The following is a 17,039-nucleotide window of genomic DNA, read 5'->3' on the forward strand; positions in this document are numbered from 1 at the left end:
CCTGATAGCACTGAGACACAGTTTACTCATGGGGATGTGTTTTAGAAAATCATGGCCCACCCTGGATCATAAGAAATGCAGATGTCAATTATCTTTGGAAGCTTTTGTGGAATATAAATGGAAATAAGAAACTTGAGAGTGCGTCATCCAGCCACCACATGATCGACAATTATTCCTGGTGGGATACATCTTCACTGCATCCAGCTATTGTGGTAAGCATTCAAGAACAAGTACTCACAATGGTGAGCTTGTTGGGAAGGTGGAACCCATGGCATAATTTATTTCATTAAAATATCACACAAGATGGTAGATTTTGATACATAAAATTACAGACATGTTACAGACATTTTGTTTTTAATCAATTTTCTAAATGTTTTTAAAAATGTATTTTTAATTTAACTAATCAGTTTGAAACTAAAGATGAATAATAAGCATTAGCTCAGTAAGAACTCTATTTTGGATAAAAACTTTGTCAGTAATTAATTGTGCTCTTGGGATTTCTGTCTGATCAAAGGTGTTCACCCAGTTCCAAAAACTGCACAATAGGGGTTTATGGACTTTCCCCTACAGCAATTTCTATATCCATACCAGCACTCAAATGCCCTTTCCTATGAGTTGGGGTCCAAGTGTGACCCCTTCCCTATCAGGTAGAATAACCAGGGGTTTACTTCTGTCAGGAATGATAGATTAACCAAGCAGCCCAGGATAAGCTGATTATTAAGAGTTTTTCCCTTGTTGATTCCTGAGAATCTGTTCATCCAAATGAAAAAAACTCCCCTTGCCTTCAGTGAGGTGCCTAAGAAGCTCTAAAACACTAAAGGAGCAAAATGAGTATCCATTACTGAAAATCAATAGGCTTTCTGTTCACTTCTCAGGGTTGCTTCTTGAAGTCCACTACTGGTTGTGGAGAGTTGAGTCACCTTATCGACTGTGGCACGTTATCCATCATGGAAGACTTAGAATTGAACCATCTGTGTTCAGTCCTGTCTGGAGCTGAACTAATGCAAACCATTAATTTAAACATCAACAAAAACAACACTTCATCCCAATTTCAGCTAGGAAAAAAGTGTCATCAGTTTAAATATTGGCTCTGCTAATAGACTTTGAGTGATCTGATTCCCCATTGATGTTGGAACCAGCAATATTTCCTCTAGCCTCTGTCAGCCTCAGGAAGATAGCTTGAACCCTTAATTTCAGCTTTACTCCATGATTCTAGCCCCACATATTCAGATCTTTGATTTCTTTTTCCCTGGTTCATCTTGATTTTGAAGGACAGTGACAAGTGAAATGGATTTTCTTTCTGTGACTCCCACGGGATCATTTTTATTTGGGTGTCCTTTAGCATGCACTAAGACCCTGCCAGCAGGATGTACACAATTTGAGAACAGACAATGCTAAGAAGCAGCTGAATCCTGGGATGGGGGGGGTTTCTCCTTCTACAGACAAATCTGGTGCAGTCTAGCACCCAGGCAATGTCTTCCATCTAGGATTGATAGCTGTGGCTGCTGCTGATCCTTTTTGGAAGTCCAGCCAAATCCCAAGCTGAGTACACATTGCAAAGGTGCAGATACACACAGAGCACCAACATCATCAGCCACACAGACCACACAGAGACTGATGTCTTCACTGCTTGTCACCCACATATACACAAGCAGCATTCCTATCAATATGAACACAGATAACCTAATCCTCCTCTTCCTTTCCAACAGATCAAGACTGAAGTTCACTGATGAAAACGTGCGTGTACACAACTCCTGTGACTTGCAGTGCTCTCTTTCTCCCACCCTGCCCTGCATCTCTCCCCAGGATCAAGCAGAAAATCAGGTTTAATGAAAGGACTGGATGTCCTGCAGCTATGGGGCACAAGGCTTATTGAGATAAATTCTGACCAGCAGCTTGCCTGCATAGAACTGGTCCCTTTTATTCTACCTTCTCTTGATTTTTTCCCATGCTTATTCTTCTTCCACCTACTCTGACCCCTCCCTTTCTCTGTCCTGTATATCCTGAAGGAACAACTTGTTCCTAGTTGCCTTTTCCCTGTTAGTCCCAGGTTTTCTGCATCTGTACCCACATACATATTTCTCCTACCATTTCCTAAGTCACCTTGACTTTATGTGCTGTTTTTGATATGGTTACTGAGGTGCTGCTGGCCTTGAAGTTTCCACTCCCAAAAGAGTCCCAACTATTCCCCTCCAATTATTTATGAAGTTACTGTGTAACTCCTCCTTATCCACCTGGGAAGTCCAGGCGTGGCTTACAGTGCTCTCTGTAACAACTTTCAGCTTCTCACTCTGTTATTTGTTGTGTTCAGGGTTGCTTGTGAGGGTTTCTCATGGTCTGGTTATCTAAACCTCAGGTCAGGCCTTATTCACCTGTTGGCACACCTGAACAAACAGCAGTTACTGGCTGACTCATGCTCACTGAAGACAGGTGTGAAGAACATGCTACAAGGTTCTACTCCTGGACAGATTCTGCTGTCCAGCTGGCCATCAGACTGGTGCTTTTCTCAGCTCTTCAGAAAGTTAATACTGGCTTAACAGAAGTGAAGCTTCCTTTTCCTCTTTTCTGTTTTTTCTCGATTTTTCCATTTCAATTCTCCATTAGGAGAAATTTATCTCTGCCTGGTCAGGTACCCAGTACTGACAGATATTTGGATATGCACAATATAAAGTCCATTGGCATGGATATAACAGAGTGCTCCTAACCCTTTGGAACTGGACATCCATGAATCACTGTGTGCCAGTCAAAACACATTCCAGCCTGCCCAGATGTGAATGGAGCAACAGCGGAAAAAAATCATTGCACAGTATAACCTCCCTGAGAGAAGTGTACAGCACCTCCTTACATACCAGATTTGAGGAGTGATCTGCAGCTGCTAAAATGGGAATCTCCACACACAAGGAATATGTGAGGAACAGACTACACTGAAGCAAGTTTGCCTCTGAAAGAACTGCATTCAGTGGTCACACCCCATACTGGAGCAGGGACAAATGAGGAACAGGACAACTGGCATCCCAAAGCCCAGGACAGCTGGGAGCATTGAGATTGAATGGCTGAAACCATATTACTTGGTGTGGTACAAAGCATTACACACAGCCCCACAAATTCCTGTGCTGCCAGTTGGCTCCCTGGGCAAATTCTGACAGACAGAGTTGACCTCATAGGGAAAAAAAAAAAAGGAAGCTGAAACTCAGGAGCAGAGGAGAGAAAAAATGTACATGGATACATTTGTCTAATGGTTTACATTTTTTTTCTTTCCCCAGAACCTCAATCACCAGTGAAAGATTTGTGTACTTTGGTAGTAAATTAACTCAAGTAAAATTTCCCAACTTAGGACCATTTTTGTTTGCAACATCCGTATATTGGCAGAATTTTCTACCATGTGAGATCATTTTGGAATAAATCCACTTTATCATCTGCACAAGTGGAAGCTTGTTTTAGAAAGCAGAAACATGCTCATAAAGCTCATCAGTAGCAACTTCCTGAATTCATCCACAGCTGTTGAAATAATGGGTCTTTTTTGATTATTGAAATTACAGGATTTGCAATAGCACTCACACTTCTGGAAAAAGGAGAGAGTTGGGCACTTTGGCCTGTTTACACATAAAACAACTAAAGTTCTTTTAATATGAAGCTAGTAAAGGGCACCTGGTTATTGTCTGATGAAAATAGGCTTCTCAAGGGGAAAAAAAACCCAGTAGGTTAACTTCACAGGGCATGTATAAAAGTTCATTTCTATTACTAACCTGAAATACTGTATGCAGTGGCACTGAATCCTTCCAAATGTACTAGAATTTGAAGGACATTGGATTAGTCAGATAAGCATTGCTTATTTCCTTTCAAACACTGAAGAGGGAAGTGTTTCAAACAAGTCCATCTATACTGGACAGCTGTGTTTAGCTTCTGCAGTTGTCAGTGCCTTTTCTGCCACATGCTTCTCCTGAGCACAAGAATCATTACATGAAAAAACCCAGATTCCGAGGAGCTTTCTCACTGGAAATGTCTGGTTTTCATGGGTTGAACAGGAAGGAAGTAGGGAATCCTGTGGAACTGAGACATTCAAGTAACACATAATGTGGCTCTGAATCTTACTCAAGCACTCCCATTACTTGAGGTGCTGTTTGTGTGTCTGGGTAATGGAACAGTAAAGACCCTGCTGTGTTTTGTGTGGCTGATGACATTAGTGTGTTGTGTATGCATCGGCTCCTTTGCAGTACATACTCAGCTCAGGTTTTGGCTGGACTTGCAGCAGTGAAGAGCAGCAGCCACAGTACCATCTCTTTGTGACATACTGTGTTGTGCCTGATGTTTTATCTTGTGCCATCTTTGCCTCACGTTGTGAGAGCCGTGTTCTTTTGCTCAGAGCATACATAATCTGCTTTTTTAGGTCTTGTGTCACTGTATCCTGCTTAATTTTTTTTTTTTTTTTGCTGTCTTCTTAATGACCTTGTTCTAAAGTGAGTATTATCAGCTTTGGAACATCAGCCTTGCGGTTTGCAGGATTTAGTGCTGCTGTAGCACTACACTTAAATCTTACCTTTTCAGAGTAAATCAAGCCTATGAATTGGGAATGTGAATATTCCTGTGACTGTATAGCTGCCGTTGAAGCTCAGGTGCTGCTGTTTTCAGAGGGTAGACCACTGGGTAGGTTTGCAACTCTCCATTCCTGCCAATCATGACTCCTCCATTTTACCTTTTACAAGTTGTTAGAACCCTGCAACAAGCCATTTTAGGCCTTGGCAGAATCTCAAGGAAAAAAATAATGGAGAAAAGAAAAAGACAGAATTCTCTCCTGCATTAGTGAGCTGAACTAGCCCAGCAAAATCTGACAAATACCACAGTTAGTGGGAGGATATGGGCGGAAAACACAGCTAAGATCACAGTTTTGAGAAAAGAAGTCTAGAGGGGTGGGCAGCCCATTTTCAGTACCAAGAAGGTGTTTAATTGTCTTACCTCTTTTTAACCTCATCTTTCAATATTAATAAATGAAACTGGATGTGAACCTTATTTCTCAGGCAGCCTGGGGAGCTCGGTATTGCTGCAGCCAAACACCAGTTTGGATACCTGTGCTGGGGGCTGGAAAGCAGTGCATAGCTCAGAGGTAAGGAAGGCTCTCAGCTGCAAAGCTCAGATGTCTCCCCTGAGAGCCTGAGTGAACGCTCAGTTTCTGCATGGCCTTCTCCCAAGTTCTTACAGGTGCAAATGACTGAACTGCATTGAACTGCACTACTTGACAGCTTTGAGCAAGGTCCTTTGAATCTAGGCTATTAAGGCTCATCGGTTGTCATAGCAACCCTGTATTGTATGGATTTATATTATGAAGCTGTAATAAGGCTGTTGCTCATCCCTCTGAAATGAGGCATAAATCACTAATGCAATTTCTCAGTGACAGGACTTCTTTAAGTATTATTCTGACAGAGAAACTGATTTGCATTAAATGACATTTCTGTCAGAAAGACAAATGAATGATAGGAGTGAAACTTTCTACGGGTGTGCTATAAGGACTTTTATTTGTAATCCTCTGTAGAGTCACCTTTTACACTGAAATAATTTGTGTCATTAGAAGCCCCAGGGGAGGTTGTGCAAGGAATTACTAAACTCAGGTAAAATGTGTGAAGCCCTTGCTCTTGGTTTGTCCCATGCAGGGAACAGCAATTGAGTGCTGCTCAGATGATTAAATAGTGAATTTTTTTGTTGAATATTTGTTCCTCGCGGACATGATTCTTGTGTAGAACAGTAGCTAAATGTACCTTTCTGTCATTGCTGTGCAGACAATGCAGCTGTGCAAACATGGTATACACAGATTTCTGGAGGGTGCCATTGGTCAAGAAAGTTAAGTCATACACAAGTACAGACATCTATCAAATAGTTAAAAATTAACTTCTGGCAGGTTTCAAAATGTCATGCTAAATAAGCTAGGCATGGTTTATTGTGAAGGGGATTTGTATCCAATTTGCTGATAATTTATAAAGTCCCCATTTCTGGAAGTTTTCAGAACAGTTTTTATACAAAGCCACAGTGATTTGACACAGCTTTGAGGACACTGCTTGGACTAGAAACCTCCAAGGTTTCCTTACAACCTACATTTTGGTGGTACAGATGGAAAAATCCCCAAACAAATACCATTTCAGTTAAGCAGATTGTTTTGAGTGTCTGCTTTGTATACCAACATTAAAGCCCAGCAGTTAATTTAAGATCACCACAACACCTGCAACAGAGCATTTAAGGGTGTTATGAAAGCACTCTGTGGTGCAAGACATCTCTTAAGAAAGCAAATGTCTGTCCTGTCTTCCAGAAGGACAAGAAGGGTTCAGACAGCAATGAGCCTTACAATCCCTGGGAAGGTGATGGACAACTAGTCCTGGAAACCATTCTGAGATACACAAAGGACAAGGTGGTGATCAGGAATAATCAGCGTGGAATGACAATGGGGAAATTGTGCATAATGAAGCTGATAGTTTCCACAGTGAGATGTCTAGCTTGATGGATGAGAAGAGATTAATGGATGTTGTTTAACTCAGCTTTAGTAGGGCTTTTGACACTCTCCCATAACATCCTCACTGACAAGATGACAAAGTGTTAGACAGTTGGACAGGAAAATGCTCTGAAAACCAGCTGCATGACTGGGCCCAGGGGGCTTAAAGAAGAGAAAGCTCAAGAGGGATCTTATCAGTAAATATAAATACTTGATGAACTTTGGGAATGAAGAGAGCCAGACTCTTCTCTGGAATACCCAGTGACTGTAGAAGAGGCTACAGGCACAAATTAAAACACATGAAATTCCATCTGAACACAAGAAATTATCTTTTCTTTTTTCCTGTGGAAGTTCTCAAACTCTGTACTAGTTTTCCCAGAGAAGTTGTGGAGTGTCCATCCTTGAAGATACTCCAAACCTAACTGTAAGTGGTCCTAGGCAACCTGTTCCAGCTTGTCTTGCTTCAGCAATGGGGCTGGATGTTTTCACAAGAGATTGGTAAATCACAGTGTCTTCTAAAATTCTAGCTGTCTATAAATGTTCCAAGTCTTGTGGGACTGGCAATATCTCCAGGCCAACTAGAGTAATCCTCACTGTCACGGGCATTTACATGAGTGGACTGTAGGAAGAAGGATACATGACACACAGGCAAGTAAGAGAGGGGGACAGCTTAGTAGAAATGTTCGAGAAAGGTCTGGTTTTGCTTTATAAGCAGATTCCACAAAGGGAATCCTATATATCACTGAAGTACAAGCTAGAAACTTCTCAAGATGAAGGAGAAGAAGCAGCATATTGTGCCAGTACTGTTGAAGGAACAAGAATGGGAAGAACATAACCCAGTATCAATATTCTGGCAAGCAAATGTGAATTTTGCATTTGGACCCATGAACATTAGGTTGCAAGGGTCGAGGAATTTGCCCAGATGGAGAGTAGACATCCTGCTGATTAACAAAATTCCTACTTAATGGTATTATTTAGCAACAGAATTCAAATGGAAATTTCTCCTGGAAAATGTTAGACCTTGTTGTCTTCACTACTTTTGTTAGTGGGTTGTGTCAGGACAATTTACCCAGTCTTCTGAATGTTTTCCAATAATTTTCTTAAGTTATTTTCTCAGTTACCTGCACATCTTTACTGGTAAAGGATACCTTCACTTTTTGAATTCTGCAGCTTCCATTCCCTCAATTCATAGCTCAAAATGTATTGTCATCACATGTTTTGTTTTGTTGTTGGCTACTTGACATACAAATGTTATCCACCACACTGTTGTTTCAGCTTCACACAGCACTTACATTTCTTGCTATCTACACTCACCCCATAGGAAAGCGAGCAAAATTATGAGCTTTTTTTTTCCTGAGATACTCCCTCGGTGGTGATCATAGCAATTATATTTGCTTTAATCATATCTCATTAGCTAATGACATTGATTTTTCATGCCAATAAATGTGAAAAATATGCCACAATGGTGATAAAGTGCTTCTGCTCACTGATAGGCATTGCAAGTCACTGTTAATGAGTTACACACGCCTTTCTGGGCTGCCAGTTCTTATTCCTGCATCAAAATGGTAGGGCAAGTTGGTTTGTGATTAGATTATGTTGTGATCTTAACACAAGGGTCCATTTCTGGTTCTAGGGCTATGTTGTACTGGAAATGCTGATGGTTCATTTACATAAATGGGAAATGGCTGGACACAAAAGCACAGAATTGAGCTGCAAAAGAGGACATTCTGTTTTCCACATGAAGACTTAGGGGTCAGCTCAGGCTTGATCTTGCTGATTGCTGTGCTTCTAAAAGACCGCACTTGATGATTCAGAGGAATGACTTGGATTGTAGCCAAAACCTGTGTGATGTTTGAGGAAAAAAGACTGATTTTGTGCTGCAATTGTTATCTCAAAGGTAACATGGTTTCTTTCTGTTTCATAATCACACTATAGTACCTCCCCAAGCTTTCTCAAAAAATTCTGTCTTCATGTTGTTTGCATCATCACAAATCTCCATTGTTGGTTTCCACTCAAAAATGAGAAAAATATCAAACACACAAAGAAAAGATAAAGGGAAGGGAGTAAGGGAAATTGTATTGGTACCTATAAAGCCTGAAAGACATGCAAAGAGAACAGCAGAGATTTCAAAAATTTTGAGGTCATAAAAATCTTTTTCTTTCCTGTCAGTTGTGTCTGGATCCTAGAAGATTTTTTTTTTTTTTTTTGTCTAAGAGACAGGTGGTCTGCTTTAGCAGTCATCTGTGAGCAGTGGTCTGCTTCTTTCTCTGTCTTGACTGTGTAGAACACATCTTTACCTTTTTTGTGCCTATCCCAAGAAGCAGCAGCTATTTTCAGGGAACATTCTTGTTCCCTGTAGGCGTACTACTGCCCTGGCTCACCCCAGTCATCATACTCTGCAGAAACACCAGTTTTCTGGGAAATCTCTAGCTGATGATTCATGTTCTCTTTACTCTAAACATATTCTTGTATCAGATCCGAAGCACCAGGTTTATTTCTTCAGTTGCTTTTTAAAAAGATTTGTAGGTGCTGTTAATTCACATTTAATTGTAATGAAAGTGTAATTAATTCACAGTTTCAAATTTCTAGAAAGTTTAGATGCCATCTAAAGGATTTGTCTTCTATATGACTCCCACATGTGCTTACCAGATTAAGATCTAAGATGATCTCTGAGAAATGTTGAAAGAAATGTTTCAAAGCAAGGTAAAAATCTCCCCCTTTTCCAGTTGGAACTAATCTGTGAATGCTTCATGCCTATTGAAAAAGAAATCACCTGGCTTACTTGTATTCCAACTAGGCAGATGCACGCACTGGAATAAACTTAGACCTTTTAAGCCAATCGCAATTGCTCATAAAATGTGTCCTCCATGGCACCAACACAGCACAGTAAGAAAACTGAAGTTCTCTTTTAAATAGTGATCCTTGGCATTACATTTGTTGCAAAACCCTTAGATGCATTTGTTAAGCACTGTGCAACAGCAACAGTATAGACTGTTAGGAGGAAAAATGGAGGAGGAGGGATTACAGGTGGATAGGAGGTGTAATTTGTATCAGGCTAGGATGCAATCATGGATTGTGTAGGGAAGAGGGGAGTTACCATGAAGGGACTAAGGTGAGAACTAATTGTATCTTCCTGTACCTAATGGAGAGTTACAGTGAAAAGAGAGGCAGCCTTTTCTCGGGGGAAAATAGTAAAATAACAAGAACCAACAGTCCTAGGTTAAAACAAGAGAAATTCCAGTTGAACATTAAGTGTCCCTGTGAGATTATCACAACACTGGAACAGCTGCCCAGAGAGGCTAGGGGCAGGCTTTGTTCTTGGAAATCGAAGAATCTCTGAATGGTTAGTTTTGGAGAGGACCACTGGAGGTCATGTAGTCTAACCCCCTGCTCAAGCAGGGTCCCTTAGAATCCATTACTCAGGATTAGTTTCCAAGTGGTTTTTAAATATTTCCAGGGAAGGATTTTCCAGAACCTCTTTGGCCAGTCTGTTCCAGTGCTTGGTCCCCCACACAGTAAAGTTCTTCCTCATGAAATCATAGAATATCCTGAAGTGGAAGGGACCCATAAGGACCATTGAGTCCAACTATTGGCCCTGCACAGCACAGCCCCAAGAGTCATACCATTTGCCTGAGAGTGTTGTCCAAACACTTCTTGAACTCTGTCAGGCTTGGTGCTGTGACCACTTCCCTGGAGAGCCTATTCCAGTGCTCAGCCACCTTCTGAGTGAAAAACCTTTTCCTGATGTCTAACCTAAACCTCCCCTGACTCAGCTTCATGCTGTTTCCTTGAGTCCTGCTGCTGGCTACAAGGATGCAAAGGTCAATAATTTCCCCGTTGCTTCTCCCTGTGAGGATGTTAAAGACCACAAAGAGGTCCCCCTTCAGTCTCCTCTAGGCTGAGCAAACCAAATGACAGGTTCATGTGGAACTTCCTGTGCATCAGTTTCTGCCCTTTGCTTCTTGTGCTATTGGTTGGCACCACTGAGAAGAATATGGACTCATTCTCTTGGCACTCCCCCTTAAGGTGCTTACAGACATTGAAAAGGTCCCCTCTCAGTCTTCTCTTCTTGAGGCTGAACTGGCACAGCTCCCTCAGCCGTTCCTCCTAAGAGAGATGCTCCTGTCCCCCAGTCATCCTCATTCCCCTCTGCTGGGCCTGCTCCAGGAGCTCCATGTCTCTCTTGGACTGTGAAGCCCAGAATTAGACGCAGCACTCCAGATTCACCTCACCAGGACTGAGTTGGAGGGGCAAGATCACCTCCTTCAACCTGCTGAGAGTGTTCTTCCTAAGGCACCCCAGGATACCATTGACCTTCTTGGCCTCAAGGACACACCTCTGACTCATGGACAGCTTGTTGTCCACCAGCATCCCCAAGTCCTTCTCTGAAGACCTGCTTTCCAGCAGGTCAGCCCTGTACTTTCTAATCTTCCTAAAGCAAGGACTTATTAATTATATACATAGAACACCATGTATCCTTCATAAACTTACCTTCTAGGTGAATGAAGTTATCTATAATCAAATCTGTATGTGTTAAATTAATTTCTGAATTAATATTAATTTTAAAACAAATCCTGTTAGAAATGATCTCTGAGAAGGTTCTTCAAATTAGCACTGTGGTAAAAACATGTCTTGGGTATTACTGGGTAAATATTACCACCTTGGGTAATATTCTTGTTCCCATTTTGGACAGTTTCAACTCTTATTAGAGGTCTAAGACAATATTGAAAGGCTGTAAACCCCTAATTTTACACATAGAAGGGTTCCCAGAACAACCCCTGCAAAACCCAAACCTGAAAGTATTGACATCTGGCAAGGGTTAATTGGTGCTGGGAATAAGAAGCTGTTACGAGAGTAGAGACATACTACGCTGTTCTTTAGAGAACCTTGGGAATACAGTGACCCCCCCTAACACTAGGGACTACTTCCTTAATCCTGCAAGTGTGAATTGCCCGCTGTGTCTTTTAGAGGCATGCTCAGCATGGAGCTTTTTTTGAATGCTTCTTTTTGTTTCAAGTGACAGAACAATCCCTGAGAAGCGCTTTAATACTTCTGCCTTAAGATCAGAGTCAAGGCAGAAGTGACCTGCTTTCTCTTTTCTCCAGTGCTGTGTTACTCATCAGGGACAGTCTTTTGTGTAAATACTGGTTTTCTGTTTCTTTCTCATGCTCTGTCCTCAGCTCATGATCTTCTTTTCCTGTCTGTGGGAAGGGAATTAAATCTTTTAAATACGTGTCTGTTTCAGCTCTCAGCCGTCATTTTGTCACTGTATTTTAATGCAAAGCTTTGAAAATCAGTGGCTTGGGTTCAGTCCTGGAGTCCACGAGAAACCTTCTTATTAAAGACTTGAGAAAATGAGGCTCAGACTGTGGTAGTTGCCTGGACTTGGATTGCTGAGGAAAGCCTTTTAGCTGGTTGCACCTGACCTGCAAGGTCTCTGCATACCTATTTCACTGTTGCTGACCTACCAATGCTATGTATGCCCAGCTCACCAGGGCTTTCAGAACCTTGTTGGTAGGTAACAGCTTTAATGGCCTTGCAAGCCTGCATTTGCTTTTTCATCACTGATTTGAAGGCACTCAGCACTCCAGTAGGCACTCTCAGTTCTTTATATGATGGACAAATACTTTTTTTTTTTTTTTTTTTAATGTGAATAACAGCACAAGCTAATTTTCCAGGATGGAACGTGCCTGAGGTGTGGTGACCACCTCAGAACTGTGCCATTAACAGTATCAGTCAGGACGTAATCCTGCAACACTGAAGTGAATGGGCACTTCAAGTACCAAGGCAAGGTGGCCACTATTGAAGAGGGACCAACACTTCACTGTCAGCAGTTGAAAGATGAGGCAGAAAGGGCAATCGATGTACAGCAGTTCTTAAATACTTCTCAAATTGGTTAATGAGCTGTTCTGATCAAGTGGGTTTTTTTTTTGCTGCTTCTTGACCAGTGCTTTTTGTCAGGCAAAAATGACACATTCTCAGAAAAGACCCTTGGGAATATTTTTTCTCTTTTTTTTCTCTTTTTTTTTGTTTGTCCTTTTTTTTTTTTTTTTTTTAATTAAATAAGATATGAGACTTTTTCCCCCCTTCTTTGTTATTCTTTTAATATTAAAGTTATCAAATATTCATGTTGTGGGCTAGAGAAGTGGATGGTTTGAAATGCTTTCAAAGTACGATTTAGGCAAACAAAGTAAGAGTCTTTCCTCTTTCAGTAATAGTCATCTCAGTGATTAGTGGCAAAGAAGAAGATGAAAACATTGTTTGAGTGGATTTTTATATAAATGGAGGGCCTGAGAAAAACTATGGTTGATTTCCTTACCTTAAATTCCTAGAATCACAGAAGTGTTACTAGAAAAGGACTTTTAGATGCTTTTTTCCCAGTCCATTACTGAAAGAGTAGCTGAACTCACTCCCTGAAAATGACAGCAATATTTGACAGATAAACTCGATTTGGTAAGGTAAGTTGTTCATCCTCAATCCAAAAATATGAAAGAAGCTTAAAAAAACAGTGATGAACTAAATTGCAAACAGTATCTTTTACTGCTGAATTACAGTTTAATTCCACTCTACATAAATACCATTTGATAAAATCCCCAGATCATATTCTTTCGACCATAAGAAAATGGAGGCACTGTACAGTTTCTGTGGAGGAAAAATCAATAGAAACAGGTTTCTAAAAAGCGAGAAGTTGACAAATACTGGCAAAATACATCTTCAAGTATGCTTTATTTGCAGGTGATTAAAAATATTTTTAGGCAAAAAAACTAGTCAATCTTATCCAGTACAAGATAGAACATGATTTAGTGCCTAATGCCAGACAGACTGGAAAATGTGTCGATAGGACTGGTGATGCAGTTGTTGACGAATTACATGTGATTAAATGGCCCACATTCATATAGTAAAAAGACCCGGTACATACATATGAGGAATTATAAGCACTTAATATTTTAACAATAAGCAGGAGATTTTGTACGAAAAACAAGGGGCTCAAGGGGACGGGAAAGCTACAGACATCTTAGTAATATCAGAAGCCATTGACATTTTTTTTTAAAGACATTAACTTGCTCCTGCAAATTACTGCACTCTTGAGAATAGTATTTGCAATTTAAAACTTATCTAAAACATCACCAAAAGGTAACACTAATCCCTATTTTTTAAAAATTATTTTGTATTAAGAATTTCGCAAAGAACTGAAATATGGCATGGCCAAGAAGCATGAATTATCCACCATTTCAGAGACTTTGCATTCATCACATTTAAATACTAGGTGTCTGATTTCTGAAAGTCTCATGCAAAATCCAGCTATAAAAACTCACCACAGAATATTTTCAAGGATAAAAAGCTAATGTTTTTTAAAGCTCTGACAGACATCCAGTTGTGAAGGTGAATTTCAAAACGAATGGTCCACATTTTCAGAGGACATTCAAAAATATAGTTGTTGAACTTCCTGTAAATGCCCAGCTCTTATCTACACTTTGCATGGAATATTTACCAAAGCTATAACATTGGACAGTTAATGGAATATATCACTGCCTAGAGTAGCGCCAGAGGTAACATCATTGTCTTTCCATAACTGCGTAATGAGAATTGAATAATCACAAAACAAATTCCTATTATGAAATGACTTTTTTTTTCCTCATGTACAATATATATATTCATTTATATTGAATATAAGTCCAGTAATACTATCACAGTAATGTGCTGTAGTAGTCTTTCATAGTGAGAAAACTGCCCTAATCATCTTTAACATGCAAAGCTTGGAAGAACCAGAAATTCACAGTAAGTAATACAATTTGTATATGCATCTTCTGCCATCCTAAAGTTAACCAGAACACTCAAGACTGTTGCTTATTTTTTTTTCTATGTTTAACAAAAGCTACAGTTCTGTATACTGTACATTCACAGTGGGATCCCAGCCCCCTGTACTATCTGCAAGAAAGATCAAGTTACCACCCTCCATCAGAGTAAACATTCTAGTATTTAATATAATAATCTTGTGAACAGTTGTTCCTAGCTTGAAGCTCAGCAGTTCAAGACTCGATAAAATTCTTCTTTTCATCTCTCTGAGAGGTTTCTTGCTAACGCATTTTGTAGTCATTAGATACTGACATTTCACATAGCTGTCCTTTAAAATCCAAGTCTACTGTGAAATCCAGGTCACGCTGTAAAAAGATTTAAATGCAACATGTAAGTAAGACCATAAGTTTAGTGTACTAATTCAGGTATCATTGCTTGGGTTGAAAGGACCAGCAGATTCAAGAGATTCCTGTGGTGGTTTCTAACTTATTCTGGGTTTAAATGGTGCTAACACTGAGAAAGCAGGCTGTAAGATGTTTAATAGCATTCATCATACAATCTGTGCTTAGGTCGTATTTCTGTACTCTTCCTGAGGTGGATTTAATTTCCTGGTTACTTCCTGTTTTGGGAAGCTTCTGAAATGCTGTTATCATATATATCCTATCAAAATTTTTATGGGGTATCCCCCATTGAGATGCTCTTAATTTAGGCTAAAGGGCTTTCCCACTAGGGGCTGTTCAAGCACAGATCCAGTCAACTTCCTGTTCTACAGTCATTTTTTATCTTATAATGACACGTTTTTAGGGAAGAGGCACTACACAGCCCTACAGAAGGAAGTGGTGTCTATGCAAGCTTTTGAAAAACTTCATGTTTCAGAAGAACAAGCACTAGCAAATCCTTTTGAACAGAGGTGGTCTCTCTGTCTTATGACAACTATCAAGAGCACATTTATTTTAGCACCCAAATCTGCATTCAGGTGCTGACTGCTGTGTGAACAAATTTGAGATATTTGATTCATTTTTCCCCTCACTGAAAATTGATACATTTAAACCAAAAGAAAATATTCCAGTCCCTCTAGGACAACATAAGGGTGGGAAAACAGATTATTTTCCTCTTGCAGCAAGCAGCCTCAGGGGTGAATGTGTTTGTTTTAATGCCAAGTTTATTTTGTGTTTATTTCTCCCTCTGTATCAACACTACCATATCCAATCTGTGTTTGGTATAAAAATGGAAAAGCAATGAAAAAAGGGAAGACAATGAAATGTTAAGATTTGTTGCAGCTAACAAATGCAATTTTTCAACAATTTCAACAACTGTGTAGATGGATAACAGGTTATTTTAACTGCTGTTTACTGTAATAGAAAATGAAGAGATACTGCTGAAGATTTTTGGCAGAAAATGGTCCAGTGTTTCTCCCAGAAGCCATAATTCTCATGTCTTGTTCTACCCAGCCATGGGTTGTCTATCAGACCATGTCTCACAGTCTCCTTACCAGTTAAAAGAACACTAGGGGGATTCAGCCCATAGCAGAGAAACTGAGGAAGTTTTCAGCAGTCATGGTAGTGTGATACCCATCATGCTTTAGCTTTAGTCTTAAATAAAGCATCTGTATTTTCTATGGAAAGGCACAATTTTTAATTTTTAATTTTTTTTTTTCACTCAGTTCCTGAGTACCTGAGTACTCAGGTACATTCGATCAGTGAGTTGATACAAGCATTCCTCTGAAACGTGTTACTTAATTTCCTGTTGGGCTGTCCTTGAGCACTGAGTGGCAAATCACTCAATGCCCATAGATGTGGAACTGAAGTACTTACTCTTGATCATCCTGTGCTGGCAGAAGGGATCTTTCCACTGATTTCAGTGACACTGTGAACAACCCCTTGCCTGCTTGTGTCACAGAATGAGAGTAAAGCTGATTGCAGAGGGCATCTGACTCAGTGCTGTATTTGAATCCTTCCTCCCTTGCCCTGCTAGCCTGCTTGCAGGCTGACTTCTGTAACATTAGCACTGCTTCACCATTGCTGTCAGCAGCTTCGGTGAGGCTGTGACTGCAGCTCTTGCTAATCAACATGAATGCCTTTAGCACGCTCATTGTTTTACTCCTATGCATTTTCTTTATTGCTGATCATAGTTTGTGGTCAGTAGAGGTGGAATTAGGATCAGGGATGCTGACTTACCACATTTTTTGCATTTGGTTTCATGGATATAGTCCCATAGATTTCTTCTCCTCGTCTCACAGTTAAATAGTCCTCCAAGTAGAAGACAGTTTGCTTCCAGTGAGTATAAGGAGCATCAGGTGCTAAATATATATATATATATGGGTATCACTTACTGAAATTTCTTAAATGCCTTGCAAACGAAATTATGACTTGGAAACAATTGGGAAAAATCCTTTCTTTTCATAGAATACTTTATGTACCATATTAGCAAATATGCTTTAGAACACAATTGTGTTGGCTGTCTGTGAGTTGTCTTCCAAATTTTACTGGAATATGTCAGATGTGAATCACACCCAGCAAGAAAGATTCCACAAAAGGGGTTACAGGGCAAGATAGGTACATTTTTATGCTTTTCTTTCAACCCACACATGTTCAAATTGGGAAAATCTTTACCACCAAGTGCTTTGAATTTCAGAAATCTAAATTAGTTCAGAAAACAATGATACAAAAGCATGAAGGAAAGATCCATTAAAAATTATTAATCACAGTGTTGCAGATGAAACATTTGACTAGTGATCCCAAACCAGCAAATTTTTAAATTTCCAGAA

At 40.0% G+C, this 17,039-nt stretch overlaps 1 protein-coding gene across 1 annotated transcript in view; it reads right to left on the bottom strand.

The window, feature by feature from the left end:
• Positions 1-14,553: 14,553 nt before the first annotated feature.
• Positions 14,554-17,039, bottom strand: part of PRMT8 (protein arginine methyltransferase 8) — a 55,026-nt gene continuing 52,540 nt past the window's right edge. The window contains exons 9-10 of the mRNA XM_041460612.1: positions 16,450-16,571; positions 14,554-14,637 (exon numbers count right to left, since the gene is read on the bottom strand). Of these exons, the coding sequence (XP_041316546.1) occupies positions 14,554-14,637; positions 16,450-16,571 (206 nt within the window). The remainder of the gene's footprint in view (positions 14,638-16,449; positions 16,572-17,039) is intronic.

The sequence above is a fragment of the Pyrgilauda ruficollis genome, unplaced genomic scaffold (assembly GCF_017590135.1).
Source record: "Pyrgilauda ruficollis isolate IOZ18807 unplaced genomic scaffold, ASM1759013v1 scaffold146, whole genome shotgun sequence".
In the NCBI taxonomy this organism is placed as follows: domain Eukaryota; kingdom Metazoa; phylum Chordata; class Aves; order Passeriformes; family Passeridae; genus Pyrgilauda; species Pyrgilauda ruficollis.